At 43.9% G+C, this 25307-nt stretch overlaps 2 protein-coding genes across 4 annotated transcripts in view; one reads left to right on the top strand and one right to left on the bottom strand.

Moving 5' to 3' along the window:
• Oatp26F (Organic anion transporting polypeptide 26F) overlaps positions 1-25307 on the bottom strand; it is a 152677-nt gene that overhangs the window by 88716 nt on the left and 38654 nt on the right. The window lies entirely within an intron of this gene.
• LOC138367667 (autotransporter adhesin BtaF-like) lies at positions 5247-6296 on the top strand. Its single transcript, XM_069329625.1, has 2 exons — positions 5247-5313; positions 5686-6296. Exons 1-2 carry the CDS (start codon positions 5247-5249, stop codon positions 6294-6296), a joined length of 678 nt encoding a protein of 225 aa, XP_069185726.1.

Genomic DNA, 25307 nt, shown 5'->3' with positions numbered 1-25307 from the left:
AGCATAAATTTCACGAACTCTAATCAAATCTAGCTTGGGATATGCTAGGTCAGGTTAGGTAAGGCTGTGTAAGGTAAGATGGAATAGGTGAAAAACTTGGGTGAAATGAACTTTGACCATGCTAAGATACAAAACATTTGGGTATATTCGGTGGAAATTGGCATAAATTAGGTAAAATTTAGGTGGGAAAGGCATAAATTTTGCCAACTATAATCAAATCTGACTTTGGATATGCCAGGAGAGGATGGGTAGGGTTGTCTAGGGCAGGTTGGAATAGGTGAAAACTCAGCTAAATGAGCTTTGGCCGTGCTATGTTCCAAAACATTTTTGGGTATATTTGGTGGAAATTGTCTTAAATTAGGTCAAATTTATATGGGATAACTTAAATTTCGCCTACTTTAACCAAATCTAGGTTTGGATATGCTAGGATAGGTTAGGTGAGGTTGCATAGGGTAGGATGGTATAGGAGAAAATGTAGGTAAAAATGGGCTTTGGCAGTGCTGTGATACAGAACATTTGGATATATTTGGTGGGAATTGCCATAAATTAGTTAGAATTTAGGTGGGATAGCTTAAATTTCGCCGACTTTAACCAAATCTGGGATTGGATATGCTAGGATAGGTTAGGTAAGGTTGCGTAGGGTAGGATGGAATAGGAGAAAATGTAGGTAAAAATGGGCTTTGGCAGTGCTGTGATATTAAACATTTGGGTATATTTGGTCAAATTTAGGTGGCATAGCATGAATTTCGTCGACTTTAACCAAATCCAGGTTTGGATATGCTAGGTCAGGTTAGGTGAGGTTGTGTAGGATAGTATGGAATAGGTGAAAATGGGCTTTGGCGATGCTATGATACACAACATTTGGGTATATTTGGTGGAAATTACCTTAAATTTGGTGAAATTTAGGTGGCATAGCATACATTTCGCCAACTTTTACCAAATCCAGGGTTGGATATGCTAGGTCAGGTTTGGTGAGGTCGTGTAGGGAAGGACATATATAATATCTTAGGGTAATGAACTAGTATGTTTATGAAATAGTGTAAATTTTCCTATTTGGGGTTCGTGCTATATGACAGACTCATATAATGTATGGACAGAGGCGACATAGGCTTGTATGTGAGGATATGGGATGCTCATATTTAGTAAGTTTAGCTAGGTAGAATTTAGTCAAATTGCGTAGTATAAGTATATTTTTGATAGATTTAGATGAATTTAAGTTTTAACAGGATGCATTTTGATAAGATATAGCAAATTTGTCTAAAATTATCATAGAAAATACTGACTCCACCTAACCCCACCTGCCCTAACATGACTAAGGCTAGAACAAATAAGTCTGTTAGATGGTTTGAATAAATACATAAATATGGTGGTCTGATTGGAGAGAATGTAACAAGGAAGGTATTAATAAGACATAAAAACAGTGGACATATGTTAGATGAATAGTTTAGCACTAATAATGTTGATATCTTAATGGAAAAAGAATGTGTTATATATTGAGCTCATTGGAAGTTATAAGAAACATTTTTATATGTGAAATTCTGACTTTTGGGGAGTTGGTTAAACTCAGCATATTATAATTAATGTCCTAAATATACCCAGAAAAATATCATGCAAATTGTGTATTGTTTGACCCAGTTGGTTGTGTTTGTACATATATAGCACAATTAATATACTTGTGTATTAATTGTGCAGATTATGTATTTTGCATATGTTGTATGATTATTGAAATTATGTATTGATTATATTTCTATAAATTGTGTATTGTTTTGTGCAAGTTGTCTGTATTAATTGTATATGTTTTTGTATGTGTATTTGCGGAAATTGCTTAGTTGTGTATTTAATGAATATGTGCTAGTTATGTATTGTTCATATTTTGGTAAGTTGTGTATTGATTATATTTTTGAGCTAGTTGTGTAAATGTCGCAATTGTATTTGTGTAAATCGTGTATTTATGCTAGTTGTGTATTTTCATATTTGGGGTAGTTATATATTGTACGTATTTGTGCTAGATATGCATTTGTGCAAGTTGTGTGTAATAAATATGAAAGATGTGTAATATTGTATAAGTTGTGTATTAATTGCGCATGTTGTGTAATTGCATATGGACGAATTGTTTATTTTTACCTTTGGGTATTGATTGTCATTGTGCAAGCTGAGTAATTATATAGCAAGTTTTCTTGTATTAATTGTGCAAAGATGTAAAATAATTACACAAACTGTGTAATAATTTTTGTGATAATAGTGCATTTATGCACGTTGTGTTTTTAATTTGTTGGAGTGGAACTGGTGCAACTGTATTTGTGTGTGAAAATTGTGTATTTTGTGTAAGCTCTGTAATTTGATAAAATAGATCTTTATGGTGTAAGTGTATTTTGGTTTATGAGACAATGTGTGGGTATTTTGTGAAAATTACGTTTGTGAAATTGTGTAATTTTAGTTAAAGCGCATTTTTGATTGACTAAATGTATAAGCATTTTGATATATTTGTGCAAAATACCGTACTTTGTGTAAATGTCATACTCTGAGTGTACATGCAATATTGTGTAAATGGTATATTTTTGTTTGCAACTGACATATTTTGTATGAAAATCTCATATTTTTTTATGTGATGGTATATTTTGAGTGTAAATAGTATATTTTGTGCATAAATGGCATATTTGGTGTGTAAATGCTGTATTTTCTGTGTGTATGGCATAAATTACATCTGATTAATGGGGAAATGGTGGCAAAAACTAGGCTATTCTCTATGAATGCATTGGTTTTGAAGTATGTGTAGGTATGCATGATTGTATTTGCGAGTGTTGGTTTAGAAACAAGTAAGCTGATTTGCGTACCAAGACTAGGATTTTTTGAGGTGTAGAAATGATTAGTCTATGAATATAGTGGCTAACATCCAGCCGAGTTGCTAGATGGATAAATTGAGGTGCGACATTTGGATATCTATTTGATGGATGTGAGGACAGTTGACAAGCCTATGAACACAGCCACTAATCCGCTGTACTGCCAGATGTGTGGTAACTACTTGTGGATTATAGTAGAATATCTAGATATAGGGTTTTCATAATTGCTGTTGTGTATAAAACTAGAATAAGAGCTATTTATTAAAACTATTATTGTAAACTAATACTTTAAGTGGGATCCCTTGGTTGTTTTAAGCATAGGGTGGACATGAATGAGATTGGGTGGAAATATATAGGAGCTGCCTCGTATGGGCCAATAGGACCTCTGCAGTTACCTTTATTCTTATGTTCAGCTCACCTGCTATGCTGCCAGATGTACGATTCTGCTTAAATTGCAGTATGACATTTGGGCTTCTGTTATACTTTTGAACTTATCACTGAATAATGATTACAGTTGTGGATGACTAAAATGTATATTCTTATACCTCTGATTAGGTTAGGTGGGGATGGATAGTCTAGTCATTTTTGATTAATAACATCAAATACACATGCCAGTAGGACGCCAAAGGTCGCATTGGTTGTCTGGTGACGTCATACATAGTTGACCAGTAAGGTACTGTAATACCTTCACACCTATATGCTAATGACCATCAATACATTGTCCCTATACCTGAGGTCGCTTTTCACGATGTCACTAAACAACAACAATAACTGTTCTGTAGAATGTATTTGTTTGTTATAAATAATATGTTAGGTTAGGTTAGGTTAGGAAGGTTTGATCGGGTTTATGAATAACAGAAAATATAAGTAATGAGCGAAAATACGAGCTATTGTAGCTGAATATTAACTCTGATGAAGCATAGAGTATAGGTGAGGTATTAAGCCTGATTAAGAGTTCACACTTATGTGTGAACCTCCTGGGATCTGCATTTAGCGCGCCTCGCGCCACATTAGGGATGATGACGTCAGAAACGAAGGCTTTATTTCAAAACATGAGAGGCTTGCTTTTCATTGAAGTCACCATGCCTGGCAGGGGACTGTTAGTTTATACAGTAATGTTGGATTAGTACTGAAATCGCATTGAAGTCTCCATGCCTGGCAGGGTACTGTTAGTTTATACAGTAATATTGGATTAGTACTGAAATCGCATTGAAGTCACTACGCCGGGCAGGGGACTGTTTTCATACAAAAGAAAGATAGTAAGTTTTCATTTTTATTTTGCCCTATGCTCAATAAGCAATTTCTGAAGAAAGATTGACAAAGCTTTAAATTACTTTCTCTAGAAAGGCAAAGAAATAGAGGTGACATGATAGAGCTGTGAATGATAGTAAAGGGGAATATTAATGACCCATTATACGTATCAACATGATACAGAACAGGAATGAATTGGATAACTTATATATTTAGGAAAACGACCTGGGTGAATATAGGTAACAGGGGAAGAACTCGAAAAATACACAAATAACTTCTTGCAGTGCTGCTCCCCTTTTGTTTCATGCAATGACCGATGGTTGGAAGTAAATAGGAAATTTAAAATAGTCTAGGGTTGATGGTATTTTACATTAGGTTTCAGGGTTCCTGTTTTTTGCCCTATGCATAATAAACGATCCTTCAAGAAAGATTGTCATAGCTCAAATTACATTCTCTAGAATGAAGACGACGAAGAAGAAATAGGGGTGACATGATAGAGGTGTGACTGAATGGTCATACTAAAGGAGAATATTTATAACCTATTATACGTATCGACATGAAACAGAATAGGAATGAATTGGATAAGTTTTATATTTAGGAAAAAGACCTGGGTAAATACAGGCAGCAGGGGACGAACTTGAAAATACACACAACACTTCTTGCAGTGCTGCTGCCCTTTGATACATGTAATGGGCGATGGTTGGAAGTAAATATGAAATTAAAAATAGACTAGGGATGATGGTATTTTATATTAGGTTTCAAGGACACTGTTGTATCGCAAAACACACGACTCATAGTCCGGCTTTTTAATCCCCTTGAACGTGCCTGTGCAGGAACGCTGAGAGGCTAGCTGGTGACGTCAACGTCCATTAGCAATGTCTGTGCAGGGTCACTGGGCTAACGAAATTTGGGGATGCCAGGGACAGGCATTTTAATCCTACCCCCAGGCAAAATGAAGACTGGCATGGAGAAAAATGTTTGTAAAACCCATGTGCCAATGCCGTGCATGGAGAAAAAAGTTCGTAAAACCCATGTGCCAATGACGTGCATGGGAAAAAAAAACAAATGACCAGTCACCCTGGTAATGAAAATCACTTATGCCAATGACCGGCAGGGGACTAAACGACACCGGAGTAACGAAAATCACCTATGCCAATGACCGGCAGGGGACTAAACGACACCGGGGTAACGAAAATCACCTACGCCAAGGAAAAAGACCTGTGTAAATACAGGTAACAGGGGACAAACTTGAAAATACACACATAACATCTTGCAGTGCTGAAGTTATGTTCTTCCCTCACATACGCGAGCCCCTTTGATAAATGTAATGGGCGATGGTTGGAAGTAAATATGAAATTAAAAATAGACTAGGGATGATGGTATTTAACATTAGGTTTCAAGGTCACTGTTGTATCGCAAAACACACGACTCATAGACCGGCTTTTTAATCCCCTTGAACATGCCGGTGCAGGAACGATGAGGGGCTAGCTGGTGACGTCATTGACCATTAGCAATGTCTGTGCAGGGTCACTGAGCTGACGAAATTTGGGGATGACTGGAGGCGGCTGTTTAATCCCCTTGAGCGAAAACCCAGGGGCCATAGACCGTGCTTGGGAAAATATTCGAGAAAACACAGGGGCCGTAGACCGTGCGTGGGAAAATATTCGAGAAAACACAGGGGCCGTAGACCGTGCGTGGGAAAATATTCGAGAAAACACAGGGGCCGTAGACCGTGCGTGGGAAAATATTCGAGAAAACACAGGGGCCGTAGACCGTGCGTGGGAAAATATTCGAGAAAACACAGGGGCCGTAGACCGTGCGTGGGAAAATATTCGAGAAAACACAGGGGCCGTAGACCGTGCGTGGGAAAATATTCGAGAAAACACAGGGGCCGTAGACCGTGCGTGGGAAAATATTCGAGAAAACACAGGGGCCGTAGACCGTGCGTGGGAAAATATTCGAGAAAACACAGGGGCCGTAGACCGTGCGTGGGAAAATATTCGAGAAAACACAGGGGCCGTAGACCGTGCGTGGGAAAATATTCGAGAAAACACAGGGGCCGTAGACCGTGCGTGGGAAAATATTCGAGAAAACACAGGGGCCGTAGACCGTGCGTGGGAAGAAGCAAAACGCACGGGCATAGGCCCAGAGAAAACACAGGGGCCTATGCCCGTGCGGGGGAAAAAGCAAAACGCACGGGCATAGGCCCGGTTTCCACTACTAGCATTGTGGTGTGTGTGGGGGGTACAGTGTAGCGTTGTGGTGTGTGGGTGGGGGGGTACAGTGCAGCGTTGTGGTGTGTGGGTGGGGGTACAGTGTAGCGTTGTGGTGTGTGGGTGGGGAGTACAGTGTAGCGTTGTGGTGTGTGGGTGGGGGGTACAGTGTAGCGTTGAGGTGTGTGGGTGGGGGGTACAGTGTAGCGTTGTGGTGTGTGGGTGGGGGGGTACAGTGTAGCGTTGTGGTGTGTGGGTGGGGGGGGGTACAGTGTAGCGTTGTGGTGTGTGGGTGGGGGGTACAGTGTAGCGTTGTGGTGTGTGGGTGGGGGGTACAGTGTAGCGTTGTGGTGTGTGGGTGGGGGGTACAGTGTAGCGTTGTGGTGTGTGGGTGGGGTACAGTGTAGCGTTGTGGTGTGTGGGTGGGGGGTACAGTGTAGCGTTGTGGTGTGTGGGTGGGGGGTACAGTGTAGCGTTGTGGTGTGTGGGTGGGGGGTACAGTGTAGCGTTGTGGTGTGTGGGTGGGGGGGGTACAGTGTAGCGTTGTGGTGTGTGGGTGGGGGGGTACAGTGTAGCGTTGTGGTGTGTGGGTGGGGGGTACAGTGTAGCGTTGTGGTGTGTGGGTGGGGGGTACAGTGTAGCGTTGTGGTGTGTGGGTGGGGTACAGTGTAGCGTTGTGGTGTGTGGGTGGGGGGTACAGTGTAGCGTTGTGGTGTGTGGGTGGGGGGTACAGTGTAGCGTTGTGGTGTGTGGGTGGGGGGTACAGTGTAGCGTTGTGGTGTGTGGGTGGGGGGGGGTACAGTGTAGCGTTGTGGTGTGTGGGAGTGTAGTGCTGTGGTGTGGTATGTGGGGAGTATAGTGTAGCGTAATGCTACAACCCGAGCAAGCGTAGCACTGGACCTTAGAAACGGTATCAACAATTATTTGTTGGTGGCGACGCTGCCCGTCCTCAAGGTCCCGTCCCGAGGAACACGGTCTAACCTCACCCATCCTACGTAACCCACACCAGACCTAACCTCACCCATCCTACGTAACCCACACCAGACCTAACCTCACCCATCCTACGTAACCCACACCAGACCTAACCAGCTAACCAAACATTACCTTACCCAACAATATCTGGCCTAAGCCAGTTCTGTGCCACTTAGGCTGCATTCCGTAAGGTTGGGGGAGGGGGGGGGGGGAGGCAGTGAAGTGCGTGTGCCGCCCCTGCCCCGCCCCCACAACACAGGTGAAACAAGTGAGACAGGTGGAGGGCCCCCACCTCGGGCCCTCATCAGTACTCGCTGGTCCCCCAGGGAGGCACTCATCAGGGGACCGGTGGGAGGCTCGTTATGTGATCAATAGTGAAGAGTCTCCGTTACTTAGCTACCTCAGTGGCCCTTCACCGGGCCACCCCAACCTTCCCATCACCTGGGGGGGAACCTGAGGGGTCCCCCCCCCCTCCTTGCCCTCCCTCGCCTGTTCCACCCATTACCCATTCAGCTAATCTAGCACCCCGTTCTCTCGCCCCACTCAACAAGACGCCTCACACTCTCACGCCCCCACTCCTAATGAGCCATAAGCTGGGAGCCACTACCTTCCCTCGCCGTTCCAGACACCACAGGCTGGTGGGTTATTGTTTTGGGTGGGGGAGAGGGGAGGGAAGGAGTAAAGAAGATTTTTATTATTATTATTATCTACCACAGACGTGGCCACACATTTACAATGCTAACCAGCATATATACATTTGGACAGGGTTAGAGAACATATAGTTCAAGGGTTTATTGAACAATCAACGACAGAAGGTGAGTCGGTGCTTTTAAAATGCTAAGCTAACTTACATACGTAAATACATAGATACACAGATTTACGTATGCCCTACATAAAGTGTTCGATGTGTCTTTTACAGTGTCATTAATGTGCATTTACAAAGGTGAAATGTAATTCTGATCAGCTTCCATATATATATATATATATATATATATATATATATATATATATATATATATATATATATATATATATATATATATATATTAATATATATATTATATATATATTATATATATATATATATATATATATATATATATATATATATATACTTTATACACATACATATACACACACACATATACGTACATATACATATATACATACATATATACACATGCATTCACACATTTGTCTCGTACTCTGACAGGGTGAGATAGCTGATAAAGAAACTAGTGTGCAATTAAGCACTTAATCACTGAAGGTGATTAAGGTGCTTTTACAAGCTCAGGTTATATAGTTACATCACATACATACATTGTATGATTGATATATTACATGGCCAATCTTGGGTACAAGTCCAATATATCATCAAGTGTTCCAGTACTCATATAGTAATTACAGAGTTCAGCATACCTTAGCCCAGGAGGGCGAAAGTCAGTCAGTATGGGACATTCTACAATATAATGTTCAAGAGAGTGCATATTTTCTCTTTCACAAAGTTGACACATTGTGTACTCGACATTTGGGTTTTGAGAAAGCTGCCAGATACGTCTATATCCCAGGCGTATTCTGGCCACTATAACATCTCATTGCCGGGTTCTTGAAGTAAAGAAGATTGAGCGGCATAGGCGAAGGTGGGTTTGGAAATGGGAAGCATAGTGAGAGTAATGATCGGAGGCGGACTGTCCGCCTTGCTGACACCATGTGTACATCATGTGACAGCTAAGCCGAGGTTGCTTTCTCTTGTCAGGGAGCTAGCTCGCGCGTGCGCGCGCGCGCGCTCTCTCTCTCTCTCTCTCTCTCTCTCTCTCTCTCTCTCTCTCTCTCTCTCTCTCTCTCTCTCTCTCTCTCTCTCTCTCTCTCTCTCTCTCTCTCTGTGTGTGTGTGTAACGTATCGAAAATTTTAAAGAATAAAAGAAAATGGGTGAGGGAGGTATAGAGGAGGAAGGGAGGTGTGAGGGAGAGTGGTCAGAAGAAAGGGAAAGTTTAGAATGAGAGGAAGAAAATGAAATGAAGGAAAGTAGAAAGTAAGAGTGCTAGAACAGTAGAAAGATGGAAGGTTGCTGCCACCATCCATTCAAGTTAATTATAAACAATACAAGGAATTTAACTTGTCTGCACAACAATATTATCTGATGCTTACAAGTGAAACGTGTTAACATGTGCAACTGATATAATCAAGAATCTTAATTCAAAATCTTAAGTCGGTAAACTTCAGAGTGCTCTCCACTCTAGCTTTCAAAATCCAAGATCTTGGGATCACAATTAATGGCAATTTTAAAAGTTAATCAATTATATATATTTGCTATTGCATCTTCACTCATATGGGTATCATAATTCAACTATATAACCTTATATTCGAATGTCAAGATTAACACCCAAATTTGAGTCACCACACAAGAAATTGAGAGCACCTACGGCTGACTAACCCTGAAAATCACACAAGTTGGTAAACTATTGAATAGGTCTCCGAGACAGTTTCATAGAGAAGAGGGCGAGTCCCCCACCAGGTCTGGGACGGCCTAGTCTGGGTGCTGGAACCTCTCTCTATAGTCTGGAGTAGCGGTCTAGTTATCGTTGTCCTCCTCAATCTCCCAAATGTACAGTTTCAGGGGTATTTATGGGGGAACCGGGAGCTAAACTCCGCCTACCCCACCTAGACAGCGGCTTGTTTGATCGTAACACACAGCCAACCGACTGCAATTAACAGCTTAGCAGAAACGAGGTCACCTCACACGACCTGACCTCTACTCAACCTATGAACATTAAATCTCTAAAGGTGTGATTTCTTAATTGCTAAGGGTCGACAAGCTGGCGACACCAATATCCTGTGTGACGTGACTATTGGTTTATGTAAAATATTGAACAAAGTACATTTATAGTATTACGTGTATAATTAGACAATTAGTTAATTAAGTAGTGCAATTACTTAAGTGTAGTTACAGGATGAGAGCTATGCTCATGGTGTCCCGTCTTCCCAGTACTCTAGCATATAACTAATGACTGTTTTGACCTCTACCACCTTAATTAATTTAATTAACTTGTTCCAACCGTTTACCACTCTGTAAAAGAAAACTAATATTTTTTCTGCACCTTTGTTTCCTTAGCTTGAGTCTGTGTCCTCTCTTGAAGTTGCTGGTTTCAGGAATTCTTCTGTCAATATGGTCGATTCCTGTTAGTATTTTGTAAGTGGTGATCATATCACCTTTTCTTCTATCTTCTAGTTTTGACACATTTAATACCTCTAGCCTCTCCTCTTAACTCTTGTTTTTCAGTTCCAGAAGCCATTTTGTAGCATACCTTTGGACTTTGTCCAGTTTATTGAGATGCTTCTTTGTTGGTAGGCACCACACAACGGCTGAATATTCTAGTTTTGGTCTCACAAACATCATAAACAGTTTCTTTAGTATTTCACCATCCATATAATTAAAAGCAAGTCTGAAGTTGGAAAGCGACGCATACGTTCCTCTCACAATGTTCTTTATGTGTTCCTCTGGCGACAGCTTACTATCCAAAACCATCCCTAGGTCTCCTTTATTATAATTATTTAATTCCTTTCCACATAATTTGTCAATTGTGTGTGGTCTATTTTATCCGATTCCACATTCAATAACATGGCATTTATTCACATTCAAATCTATTTGCCACATGTCGCTCTAAGCAGTTTTTTTATCTATATAAATCAATTGAAGGGCATGACTATCTTTCCCAGTATCTTAACATCATCCGCAAACATGTTCATATAATTCTGTATTCCTTCCGGTAGATCATTTATGTAGACGATGAACATTACTGGTGCAAGAACTGAACCCTGTGGTACTCCGCTAGTAACACTCCTCCAGTCAGATACATTGTCTCTGATTATTACCCTCCATCTGTGTCTGTTGGTTAAAACAAAATTTTCATCCATGTCAGATGTCTCACCGTCACCCCTCCAGCATGTTCCAGAACCAACCTGTCCTCTTAAAAATAACGTCGTTTTTGGCCGTTTGCCCGTATGGCCGAAAGTGGACGTAATTTGAAAATGAAAAAAAATGAAAATAAATTTAAGATTTTTTTTCAACAACAGTTACTTAAGGGTCCTTTGGTAGGTTAGGTGGGCAGGAAATTCTCAAAGTTTCAAAACGTTATGATAAATGTTAATTGAAAGTTTCCTCTTCTAACCTTTCCGAGTAAGCCGGACGACTCAAACAGAAAACGGGACAGTACGTCACTTTCGTGAGTCGATTTCATTTCAAATTACGTCCAAATTTGGCCATAGCGGCGCATACGAGCGAAATGCGACGTTATTTTTAAGAGGACGGATTGCCAGAACAGCCTCTTGTGTTCGGGACGCTGTCAAAAGCTTTTTTTTTTAGGTCCAGATAGACAGTCAATCTCTTTCCTTTAGAATATCTGTGGCACTATCATAAAAACTAGATTTGTTTCACAGGATCTTCCTGTTGGAGAACCAAACCGTCTCCCCATTATTATGCACTCTCGAGGTAGTCCGACAATTTAGTTTTAACTATTTGTTCTGGTGTTCTGACTACCACGCTTGTTAATGATACGGGGCTATAATTTAAGAACAAAAAATACTCATGGGAACAACCTGTCCACCAATAACACGAATAGCTACATGATTAATACATAAATTAACGAAATTTATATAAGCAAACACACCCACCGCGGGCGACCAACACACACACCCACCGCGGTGGGTATGTTGTAAATGTGTGCACGCACGCGCGCGCACACATTTACCTCTCATTGTTTAAATTACACATTGCAAGAACAGAATTACGTTGTCTTGGTGGAGATGATGTCTTTAGTGGGTTATATGACGCCTTTGGTCGGCAGGGAGGGAGGGTGGGCAGGGAGGGAGGCAGGGTCGGGAGCGTCGGTAGGGAGGGCGGCAGGGTCAGTTCACTGCAGTGGTTGGCGCGTGTTTCAGGGAAGGTGGAAGCAGAGTTCTCCAGGAGTGGGGGTGGCGTGACCTTGAAGTGTGCTGTCTTGGGTCCAGTGGGCCGCCCCCCCCCCCCTCCAGACCCTTCCCACAACCCACCTTCACTCTCCCATCACACCCACCCACGACTCAGGCCTCACGGTTCACCCCACCCACCTGGTGGCTCTCAATGCACCTACCGCCACCTCCCTATTCCCACCTGCTTTCTCCTCTGACAGACCAACACCAATCCTATCCACACAAGGGTACCTGACTACCTGTCCCCTGGTTGACACCTCTCTTTGTACACACACACACACACACACACACACACACACACACACACACACACACACACACACACACACACACACACACACACACACACACACACACAACTAACCAGGAACCACTGGAAGAGCTTGAGATTACCAGCGGGGAAGTAGGGAAGTGTTTACTAGAGTTGGATGTGACAAAGGCCATAGGCCCAGATGGAATCTCTCTTGGATACTAAAGGAAGGAGCAGAAGAACTGTGCCTGCCACTCTCCATAGTGTATAACAAATCACTGGCAACAGGGGAACTGCCAGAAATTTGGAAAGCAGCTAACGTAGTCCCGATATACAAGAAAGAGGATAGACAGGAGGCACTGAACTACAGGCTAGTGTCCCTAACCTGCATACCATGCAAGCTGAGGTTATCTTTAGATGATTTCAGGGCTTTAGTGTCCCCGCGGCCCGGTCCTCGACCAGACTTCCACCCCCAGGAAGCAGCCCGTGACAGCTGACTAACACCCAGGTACCTATTTTACTGTTAGGTAACAGGGTGAAAGAAACTCTGCCCATTGTTTCTCGCCGGCGTCCGGGATCGAACCCGGGACCAAAGGATCACAAGTCCGGGCTGTCCGCTCGGCCAACCGGCTCCCCGGCTGATGGAGGAGATTGTGCAAAGAAAGCTAGTGGAACATCTGGAGTGAAAGAACTTTGTAACACAGCATCAACATGGGTTCAGGGATGGCAGGTCCTGCCTCACATGGTTACTTTAATTCTACGACCAGGCAAGAAAGAGAAGGGTGGGCAGACTGCATATTTTTGGATTGTCAGAAAGCCTTTGATACAGTACTACACAAGAGGCTAGTGAAAAAGCTGGAGATACAGGCTGTAGTGAAAGGGAAGGTACTCCATTGGATAAGGGAGTACCTAAGCAACAGGAGACAACGAGTCACTGTGAGGGGTGAGGTCTCAGATTGGCGAGACGTCACAAGTGGAGTCCCGCAGGGGTCAGTCGTTGGAGCTACACTGTTTCTGATACATGTAAATGATCTCCCAGAGGGTATAGATTCGTTTCTCTCAATGTTTGCTGATGATGCAAAAATTATGAGGAGGATTGAAACAGAGGATGATAGTAGGCTACAAGATGACCTAGACAGACTGAGTGAATGATCCAACAAATGGCTGTTGAAGTTCAACTCGAGGAAATGCAAAGCAATGAAACTAGGCAGTGGAAACAGAAGGCCAGACACAGGATACAGAATAGGAGATGAAGTACTTAATGAAACAGACAGAGAAAGATCTAGGAGTTGATATCACACCAAACCTGTCTCCTGAAGCTCACATGAAAATAATAACGTCTGCGGCATATGCGAGGCTGGCCAATTACAGAACAGCGTTCAGGAACCTGTGTAAGGAATCATTCAGAATCTTGTACATCACATATGTAAGACCAGTCCTAGAGTATGCGGTCTCAGCATGGAGCCCGTACCTTGTTAAGCACATGAAGCTGGAAAAAGTCCAAAGGTATGCCACTAGACTAGTCCCAGTACTAAGAGGCATGAGTTACGAGGAAAGGCTGCTGGAAATGCCCCTTACGACACTGGAAGGCAGAAGAGTAAGGAGAGACATGATCACAACCTACAAAATCCTCAGGGAAATCGACCGGGTAAACAAGGATAAACTATTCAACACTGGCGGGACGCGAACAAGGGGACACAGGTGGAAACTGAGTACCCACATGAGCCACACAGACGTTATAAAGAACTTTTTCAGTGTCAGAGTAGTTAACGGATGGAATGCATTAGGCAGTGATGTGCTGGAGGCTGACTCTATACACAGTTTTAAATGTAGATATGATAGAGCCCAGTAGACTCAGGAACCTGTACACCTGTTGATTGACGGTTGAGAGGCGGGACCAAAGAGCCAGAGCTCAACCCCCTCAAGCACAAATAGGTGAGCGCACGCACGTACACACACACTTTCCTTATGAGCGTGATTATTAATCCTCCACATTCCATCCCCTCCCGCCGCCGCCCTCCTCCAGGACTCTCACTGTCCTAATGATCCACGTCTCTCCTGCCTGCCTGCCTGCCTGCCTCTATACTTCCTTGACAGCCTTCCTGTCCGCCTGCTTGCTTCTCTGCCGCCAGACTTACCTGCCGTTGACACCACCTCCCCCCCCCCCACACACACACACACAAACACACTGTTGGATGAGATGATGTTCGACAATGCCACGTGAACCTTGGGTCCCGCCCCTGGTGGTGGTCCTGGGTTCCCGGCCACCACACTGTCTTGTGGTCAGCGGCGCCACACGACCCGGCCACCACCACCTGCAGGACACGCCACCTGCCTCCTTCCACCACCTGCAGGACACGCCACCTGCCTCCTTCCACCACCTGCAGGACACGCCACCAGCCTCCTTCCACCACCTGCAGGACACGCCACCTGCCTCCTTCCACCACCTGCAGGACACGCCACCTGCCTCCTTCCACCACCTGCAGGACACGCCACCTGCCTCCTTCCACCACCTGCAGGACACGCCACCTGCCTCCTTCCACCACCTGCAGGACACGCCACCTGCCTCCTTCCACCACCTGCAGGACACGCCACCTGCCTCCTTCCACCACCTGCAGGACACGCCACCTGCCTCCTTCCACCACCTGCAGGACACGCCACCTGCCTCCTTCCACCACCTGCAGGACACGCCACCTGCCTCGCTCACACAAACGATCCCCCTAACAATGTCTCAGGGCCAGCGAGACAATGCGATCTGCAACGCCCACCACACCCCCGTCCCGGCCCACCAAATGGGGGGGGGGGAGGGAGGAAGGAAAAGGGATGATGAAGAGAGGGGTAGAGGCAGAAAAGTGGGAAAGACGAGGAAAGAAGGAGGGGAGAGGAGGCAGGAGAGGGGTGACGTGGGGTGTGAGAGAGAGAAGAGGGTGAGGAGGGGAAGAGCCAGACTACCCCAGGCACCGCCAGGTAACATTCTAGTGAAAATTCTCAATTTCGAAATGATTCGAAATCCTTCGAATTATTTCTCATCCTCGTAGGTGTGAGGATGAGAAATGGTACCGGAGCAAGCACGGTGCCGTGGAGGAGGGGGGGGGGGGGGGGGGGAACTGAGCTTTTCACCCTGGATGATCACGATTTTTATTTGTCGACTCTTTCACTCTGGGTTCTGTGCGTGGCGGAAATTAAAGATCTCTTACTTTACCAGTAATTCCTTTCGAGTAAATGTTGTGTGCACCACCACCACGGTCTCGCGTGTTGAAAGCTCTCACGAAATCTGTGTATATTGCGTCAGTGTTTTGCGTGTCTTCCACGGCAGTCAAGGACCTGGCATAGTGGTCTAGCCATTGTGAAAGGCTGCCACACAGTTCTAAATCCATCTTGTCCACAATTATGTCGATGTTCTCATGGCACGTGTTTTGTGATCTTACTTCTTAACAATTTCAAAGATTTTTTATGATGCGTGATGTTAATACTATCTATATTATATATCTATATTATATATATATATATATATATATATATATATATATATATATATATATCGTACCTAATAGCCAGAACGCACTTCTCAGCCTACTATTCAAGGCCCGATTTGCCTAATAAGCCAAGTTTTCATGAATTAATGTTTTTTCGTCTACCTAACCTAACCTAGCTTTTTTTTGGCTACCTAACCTAACCTTACCTATAAATATAGGTTAGGTGAGGTTAGGTAGGGTTGGTTAGGTTCGGTCATATATCTACGTTAATTTTAACTCCAATAAAAAAAAATTGACCTCATACATACAGAAAAGGGTAGCTTTATCATTTCATAAGAAAAAAATTATAGTAAATATATTAATTCAGGAAAACTTGGCTTATTAGGCAAATCGGGCCTTGAATAGTAGGCTGAGAAGTGAGTTCTGGCTACTAGGTACGACATATATATATATATATATATATATATATATATATATATGTGTGTGTGTGTGTGTGTGTGTGTGTGTGTGTGTGTGTGTGTGTGTGTGTGTGTGTGTGTGTGTGTGTGTGTGTGTGTGTTCACCTACTTGTACTCACCTATTTGTGCTTGAGAGGTTGAGCTCTGGCTCTTTGGTCCCGCCTCTCAACTGTCAATCAACTGGTTACAGATTCCTGAGCCTACTGGGCTCTATCATATATACATTTAAAACTGTGTATGGAGTCAGCCTCCAGCACATCACTGCCTAGTGCATTCCATCCGTTAACTACTCTGACACTGAAAATGTTCTTTCTAATGTCCCTGTGGCTCATGTAGGTACTCAGTTTCCACCTGTGTCCCCTTGTTCGCGTACCTCCAGTGTTGAATAGTTTATCCTTGTCTACCCTGTCAATTTCCCTGAGGATTTTGTAAGTAATGATCATGTCTTCCCTTACTTTCCTGTCTTCCAGTGTCGTAAGGGGCATTTCCCGCAGCCTTTCCTCGTAATTCATGCCTCTTAGTTTTGGGACTAGTCTAGTGGCATACCTCTGAACTTTTTCCAGCTTCGTCTTGTGCTTGACAAGGTACGGGCTGCATGCTGGGGCCGCATACTCCAGTATTGGTCTTACGTATGCGGTATACAATATTCTGAATGATTCCTTACACAGGTTCCTGAAGGCAGTTCTGATGTTAGCCAGTCTCGCATATGCCGCAGACGTAATTCTTTTTATGTGGGCTTCAGGAGACAGGTTTGGTGTGATATCAACTCCTAGATCTTTCTGTCTGTTTCATTAAGTACTTCATCTCCAATTCTGTATCCTGTGTCTGGCCTCCTGTTTCCATCGCCTAGTTTCATTACTTTGCATTTACTCGGGTTGAACTTTAGCAGCCATTTGTTGGACCATTCATTCAGTCTGTCTAGGTCATCTTGTAGCCTCCTATTATCCTTTGTTTCAATCCTCCTCATGATTTTTTGCATCATCAGCAAACATTGAGAGAAACTTGTCTATACCCTCTGGGAGATCATTTACATATATCAGAAACAGTATAGGTCCAAGGACTGACTCCTGCGGGACTCCATTCGTAACGTCTCGCCAGTCTGAGACCTTACCCCTCACACTGACTCTTTGTCTCCTGTTGCTTAGGTATTCCCTTATCCAATGGCGTACCTTGCCTTTCACTCCAGCCTGCATCTCCAGCTTTTTCACTAGCCTCTTGTGTGGTACTGTATCAAAGGCTTTATGACAATCCAAAAATATGCAGTCTGCCCACCCTTCTCTTGCCTTATTTTCGTTGACTGGTTGTAGAATTCAAGTAACCCTGTGAGGCAGGACTTGTCATCCCTGAACCCATGTTGATGCTGTGTTACAAAGTTCTTTCGCTCCAGGTACTCCACTAGCTTTTTTCGCACAATCTTCTCCATCAGCTTGCATGGTATGCAGGTTAGGGACACTGGCCTGTAGTTCAGTGCCTCCTGTCTATCACCTTTCTTGTATATCGGGACTACATTAGCTGCTTTCCAAATTTCTGGCAGTTCCCCTGTTGCCAGTGATTTGTTATACACCATGGAAAGTGGCAGACACAGTACTTCTGCTCCTTCATTTAGATTTCATTTTATTTAGAAATTTAGATTTCAAGGGGAGATTTCATCTAGACCTTTGTCACATCCAACTTTAATAACAACTTCCTTACTTCCCCACTAGTAATCACAAACTCTTCTAGTGGTTCCTAGTTAACTATTCCCTCTCTTATCTCTGGAATTTCTCCTTGCTCTAAGGTGAAGACCGCCTGGAATTTCTTATTCAGTTCCTCACACACTTCCTTGTCGTTTGTAGTAAATCCTTCTGCCCCTATCCTTAATTTCATTACCTGTTCCTTTATTGTTTTTCTCCTGATGTGGCTGTGCAGCAATTTAGGCTGAGTCTTTGCCTTGCTTGCAATGTCATTTTCGTATTGTCTTACTGCCTCTCTTCTCAACCTGACATTCATTCCTGGCACTCTGGTATCTTTCTCTGCTCTCCAGTGTCCTGTAATTCCTATAGTTTGTCCACGCCCTTTTACTTTGCTACTTAGCTAGCCTAAATCTCCTGAAGGAGGCAAACCACTCAACATGTGTGGCAGGTATTGCAGGTTAAGGTAAAGTGTGCTTGAGTATTATGTCCATCACTGAGTCAGACCATTGCCTCTTAGGGATATTATTTAGAGTTCCTTCGCCAAGGTTGGGAGGGTTCTTTCTTGGGGAGCCAAGGTTCCTATGCTCTTGAGTTCATGATTATTGATTTCTGTCCTTCCTGGGAGATCAGTAATACACACATTCTGGTCAGGAAGGTGGTGGCAGTGTAGAATTAAGTTTTTATTCATTATTTTTTAAATTTATAAATCCTTTATTTGTTGCTTTCCCCTCATTTGATATTTCAGTTTTTACTTAAGATATTTTCAGTTAATATTAGCTGGTGGTTCAGTGAGGGTGACAGTGATGTGCTAGCAGTGTTAATCTGGGGTATCAAGTGAGACAGGGAGTAGGAGGTAGCGGGTTATTACAGCAGGGTGCTGTAGGTGATCTAGCTCACTGCTTCACAAACTCCTTACTGTCATTGTCCCTTTATCATATAGCAGTATTATTAAAGGCCCCAACACTCAATACTAAACAAATGTTTAACAAACAAATTTTAGCTGGTTATTTCCACCTTACCATCTGACACCTTACCATCTGACACCTTACCATCTGGTGTCACACTGTACTCCGCCTCAACTTGTGGCTCCCTATATATTACAAGAAGACACCCAGGGAAACATGGGCCACAGTTTGGTAAGTGGTGGTCTAGCGGAGTGTAGCGGGTAGCAGGGTGTAGCGGAGTGTAGCGGGAAGCAGGGTGTAGCGGAGTGTAGCGGGTAGCAGGGTGTAGCGGAGTGTAGTGGGTAGCAGGGTGTAGCGGAGTGTAGCGGGTAGCAGGGTGTAGCGGAGTGTAGCGGAGTGTAGCGGGTAGCAGGGTGTAGCGGAGTGTAGCGGGTAGCAGGGTGTAGCGGAGTGTAGCGGGAAGCAGGGTGTAGCAGGGTGTAGCAGGGTGTAGCGGGTAGCAGGGTGTAGCGGAGTGTAGCGGGTAGCAGGGTGTAGCGGAGTGTAGCGGGAAGCAGGGTGTAGCGGAGTGTAGCGGGAAGCAGGGTGTAGCGGAGTGTAGCGGGAAGCAGGGTGTAGCGGAGTGTAGTGGGTAGCAGGGTGTAGCGGAGTGTAGCGGGTAGCAGGGTATAGCAGGGTGTAACGGGGTGTAGCAGAGTGTAGCGGGTAGCAGGGTATAGCAGGGTGTAACGGGGTGTAGCAGGGTGTAACGGGGTGTAGCAGAGTGTAGCGGGTAGCAGGGTGTAGCGGAGTGTAGCGGAGTGTAGCGGAGTGTAGCGGGTAGCAGGGTGTAGCGGAGTGTAGCGGAGTGTAGCGGAGTGTAGTGGGTAGCAGGGTGTAGCGGAGTGTAGCGGGTAGCAGGGTATAGCAGGGTGTAGCAGAGTGTAGCGGGTAGCAGGGTGTAGCCGGGTGTAGCGGGTAGCAGGGTATAGCAGGGTGTAGCAGAGTGTAGCAGGGTATAGCAGAGTGTAGCGGGTAGCAGGGTATAGCAGGGTATAGCAGGGTATAGCAGGGTATAGCAGGGTATAGCAGGGTGTAGCAGGGTATAGCAGAGTATAGCGGGTAGCATAACTAGTAGCGCCCCGCTGCTCTCATCAGCAGGAGCGGGTGACTGGCTGCGCATGAAGAATATATGGGCTATTAATACACTTGCAGGAAATCTGACTCATTTGTGTGTATGTGTATCCTGTCAGTTTTAGCCGTTAGCCTCGTGAGCTCAGGAAAACAGGCCAGGGTTGGTAAACACAACTACGCCATCTCTTGAAGAATACCGCCAATTAGCACATTTAAATAACTAAATTATTATGAATAATTAACCTAAATAAGATCTCAAGCCGAGCATCTTTACATAAAATTAAGATCCTATGATAACAAGACTTGGGTGAGTTTACCCGAAGTGAAAGTGGTCTGACTTCACACGCCGGGAATGTGGTAAACACCCCCCCCCCCCCCCCCCCGCCAACTGGAGAAGTAGCCTACCACAGTACTGGTACTGGGGGAGTGGTGAAGTAGCCTACCACAGTACTGGTACTGGGTAGTGGTGAAGTAGCCTACCACAGTACTGGTACTGGGTAGTGGTGAAGTAGCCTACCACAGTACTGGTACTGGGGGGTGTGGTGAAGTAGCCTACCACAGTACTGGGTAGTGGTGAAGTAGCCTACCACAGTACTGGTACTGGGGGGTGTGGTGAAGTAGCCTACCACAGTACTGGTACTGGGTAGTGGTGAAGTAGCCTACCACAGTACTGGTACTGGGGGGTGTGGTGAAGTAGCCTACCACAGTACTGGTACTGGGGGAGTGGTGAAGTAGCCTACCACAGTACTGGTACTGGGGGAGTGGTGAAGTAGCCTACCACAGTACTGGTACTGGGGGAGTGGTGAAGTAGCCTACCACAGTACTGGTACTGTTGTGTGGTGAAGTAGCCTACCACAGTACTGGTACTGGGGTGTGGTGAAGTAGCCTACCACAGTACTGGTACTGGGGGGTGTGGTGTCAGACCATGGCCCACCTGACTTAAATAAGGCATTATGCCACAGTTCCGCACACGGCTGCCGAGTCAGTTCTTGGGTCTGAGACTAAGAATGTATCGACTCCTAATAAATTTAAATTTTAATATAATTAAAGGCTGAAATTTCCTATTTCACAGGTAATAATTTGCTTAATCTATTTTTTCAGGTTATGTTTTCAGTGTATATATTGTATTAGTGAAAGCGGCACCTCATGGCAAAATTCACAATGACAAAAAAATAAACTCTGCAATTGTTTTTTAACATGTTAAAAGGTAACAACAGATGGGAAACATTGTCAATGTATTATAGAAGATGGTTGTGAAAAAACGTGATGCAAACATTAGTGTTATTGGTTACGATAAATATGAACCTATAATCACACACTTTTACTTTTTATCCCAAAGACTTGGATGTTGCGAATGAAAAAGATGGCAATAAAAGCGTTCCATCTACTTCACGGCTTAAGACAGATCAGAACTAATGGACGCCAAACAACTCCCAAGATTCCTTACACCTGACAGTTTTTTATTTGGCACCAATCCTTAACTGTAGCCTCTGTTCACCCAGCAGTGAATGGGTACCTGGTTGTTAAACTATTTGGCGGGTCGTATTCCGGGGAAAATTAGGATTAAGGACTTGCCCAAAACGCTATGTGTGCTAGTGCTGTACACGAATGTAAGAACTCATAAAAAAAGTTGAGGCCAGACAAGTCTAAAAACCACATCATTGAATTGGCAGTGAAAAATAGTGTACCTCGATTCTTTTTTTCACACTCAAGTCTTTCCAGGCATAAATGGAGACATTGTTAGAAAACCTGAAGTTCCTCCGTAAGAGAAGATTAAGGTTACATAACCGAAGAGGCCAACTATACGAAGAAAAAGCTTGGCAAAGTCTGAACGTTCCAAAGTAAAACGATGCCGCTTTGCATGGGAAACCAATAAATATCCAAATAAAGGTATTTCACCAACAATCTTTTAAAGGATTAAAAGTGGAAAAGTAAAGTATGCCCACTCATTCAAGCCGGCTACAGATTAACCCTTCCTTGCTTATCCGGAAAGTATTGGAGGATGTAGGTGGAACCTTAACGGAAACACCACTCACCAAAGTCAGTGTTGAAAAGACTTTACAGCGCCGAAAATAGTCAAATCAGATTTAAGGGTCTCCATGAGGGAGACTGGCAAAAGCACTATTTCTAAGAAGAATATGTAACTTTTAAATTTTACATCTTTAATTAAAATTTTACAGCTTTAAATTTTATAAATTTTAATAGTTTTGTAGTCTCCAAGGCAATAATTTTTACAATTTATTATACTGTAATTATAATCTGGAAAAGGAAGGCAACTAGAAAAGAAAAGAGAGAGTGTGTGTGTGTGTGGTTCTTTTTTTATAGCCTTTTTGTTTTATATGCTATTACTTTATACTCTTATAGCCTTTTGACAACCTTGAGCGAGATAATATTGTCATTTTCTAAGTTCTATTTTTAAAATTTAAGGTTACTTTATGTCGGCAATTTCTCTAAAAGATAAAAAATATATACTGGCATAACATTAGCCTATAGCGACAAACTAACAGGTCGGGGATGTCAACAGCCTCGTGATTCACGCCGGCACTACAGAAAAGCTTCCTACGTTGTCTGCCTTAAATCCATACAAGAAATAAATAATTAGTATATTTATTATATATTTCCTATACCGATACAAGTATTGAGGAGTCTGAGGTTGTGTGTACCGACTCCACAGCCCTGGTTATGTACACCAGAAAATGTTTACACACATACTCGTCTATATTTGCTTTGGGGACAGGAAGCCATTAGGGTGATGAAGGTCATCGCAGCCAACTGTGAGGGTGCACGCGCTGTCACCCATCCACTACTGGTCTTAACATGACTGAGTGGCGCACATTTCCACTGCTGAACACTACTGAGCCATTTCCTTATCAACACATCAGAAGCTGTAGCTACTGCAAGTAGCCTACTTTGTAGACGCTACTTTGTAGAGGCCAAAGTAGGCTGCAAGAGGCTTGCAGCCTACCACCTGCAGAGGCTCGTCTCTTCGCTACGCCATTGTGACCGCTGTCCTGTAGAGGCTTGTAGACACGAGAGCTGGTAGACCACCATGTTGGTCCTCTTGCTGAAGGTTGGGGCCCCGTGTGTACAGAGTCGTGTCCTGACATGGCTCAACGCAGTCTTGTGCTGGCAGTGACGTCCCTCACATGGACTGGTTGCCATCCGGACGAGAGTTGCTTAATTCGTGTTCTCGGAAATAATTGTATCCGGCCTTATGAATGGTAAGACTCGCTAGGATAATTATCTGCAGGTGGGGGTCGACATTTTCGACCCCCACCTGCAGGAAGGTGGCGGAGGAGGGGGGGATGAGGTGCCCGCTTCAGGTATACGGGATGAGTAATTTTGTCAGATGAGGAAACACCGGATGAGACCCCTTATGAAACCCGGGAGGAAGATGAATACACCTATAGATATAACACCCCCCCCCCCCTATAGCACACGATACACAGGGGCCTAACCACACAGCAGGACGACACCTGCTTCCGTCAATACTTGCCAAAGTGAACAGTTGACAAGAGTTGCCTCTAGTGTGGGAATGTGTGATTACTGGAAGTAAATAATAACAGCTTAAGTGTTGTTTTCGAGAACAGCTGTGACGCACACCATGACATTAGGTTTCTGGAGCCACATATTACTCCGGCGACACTAACATTGCAAAGCGAGAGGTTCATTGTTATTTTATAAAGCAGGTCCTCGCCTACACCTACCTCTAAATAGGATTTACGAACAACCTCCATAAGACCACTGACTTAGGCAGATCACAAGTTGGTAATCTCTATAAAAAAAAAAAAAACAGCCACACGCCCCCCCCCCCTCGCACCAGCCACACGTAGATTCCAAAACAATAACAATGCAGGAAAGAGAGCAGGGAGAGGTAAGAAACTGAAGGAAAAACATCAGGGATTTATCAGGAAGTGCTAGGCTGACACGCCCCCCCCCTCCCCCGGGGGGCAGAGCTCAGGGAAGTGTTCACCACGGCACCACACACCGTTGAACACTACACACCGTTGAGCACTACACACCTGTACACACTAAGCCACCGTAGCGTGCAGCACGAGGCTAGCGTACTACACAGAGGAGCTCGACACACCCGGAGTCTTCCAGCCCCTCGTGTCTCACACACCTGCCTATAGTCTTCCAGCGCCTAGTGCCTCACACACCTGCCGAGTAGTATACACAAATATTTACATTGATCATACTGGTGCTCCGTTACTCAATATCTTGTGTACATATTTTTCTATTTATAAAATTGTTAGAAAAATGGACACCAAATAATTTTCACTAGAAATCGAAGAACATAAATTGAAATCTTATCAAAACGAAAGTCTTACGAGATCCCTTACGAGACTGGAGCGAAGCTTTGTTCCCCGAGGGTTTGTAACGTCCCAAGGCTGGCATGTGTCGGAAAATCCGACACCATTTAATAATCATACAGATAATAACTGTATTACCAACAAGTTACCCATAGAAAACGTAACTTGTAGTGGAATTACCGTCTAAAGAAAACGGGATATCATCACCACATACTATTATAATTCACCAGCTATTCTGCTGGGAATTGTTCTTAAATACATTAGTCTTTGGACTTTACCATCATAAAAACATCTTATATAAATTAACTTAATTATCAATATTAAAGTAGAGTAAATGTGACCCTTCTATCACGTTCTGAAATCTGGACAATGTAAGCCAGGCGTCAGAGTGGAGGAAGGAGGGCAGCCATTGTTGTTTATACGAGACCAGAGGCTCACACGGGAGCAAATTCGGCTCCTGTTAAATTTACTTGGACGTAGTGTTATGGAACCCAAAGGTGTACCATTATCAACACGCTGTCTACAAATTCAAGTTAAGTGTCTATCCGAAACCCATTATCTATCATTAGTGGCCATTAATGTCATTGGGTAGGGTTAGCCGGTTAGAACGCGAAATCGCCTCAAACTAAAGGTAATTAAGCCAGGTCTTCATGTTCCATGTACTGTTTTCTCTGATATACTTGTCATATATAGGTATCTGGCTTCACAGCTAGCGCACTTTTGACAGGTCAAGACGAGGATGCAAGATTGTGCACCAGTTACTGGGTGATATGGAAGCTACCTCAAAGAGGATAATTTGGTGTCTACACCCTAGTTATACCTGGTGGACTAACCTGCTGTACTATAAGATAAGGAACCTCTTCAATGTTTAATA

This window comes from Procambarus clarkii, chromosome 23 (genome assembly GCF_040958095.1).
Source record: "Procambarus clarkii isolate CNS0578487 chromosome 23, FALCON_Pclarkii_2.0, whole genome shotgun sequence".
NCBI classification, from domain to species: Eukaryota; Metazoa; Arthropoda; class Malacostraca; order Decapoda; family Cambaridae; genus Procambarus; species Procambarus clarkii.
Note: the sequence above shows the minus strand (reverse complement) of the source record. Positions and strands in the feature narration are given on the sequence as shown.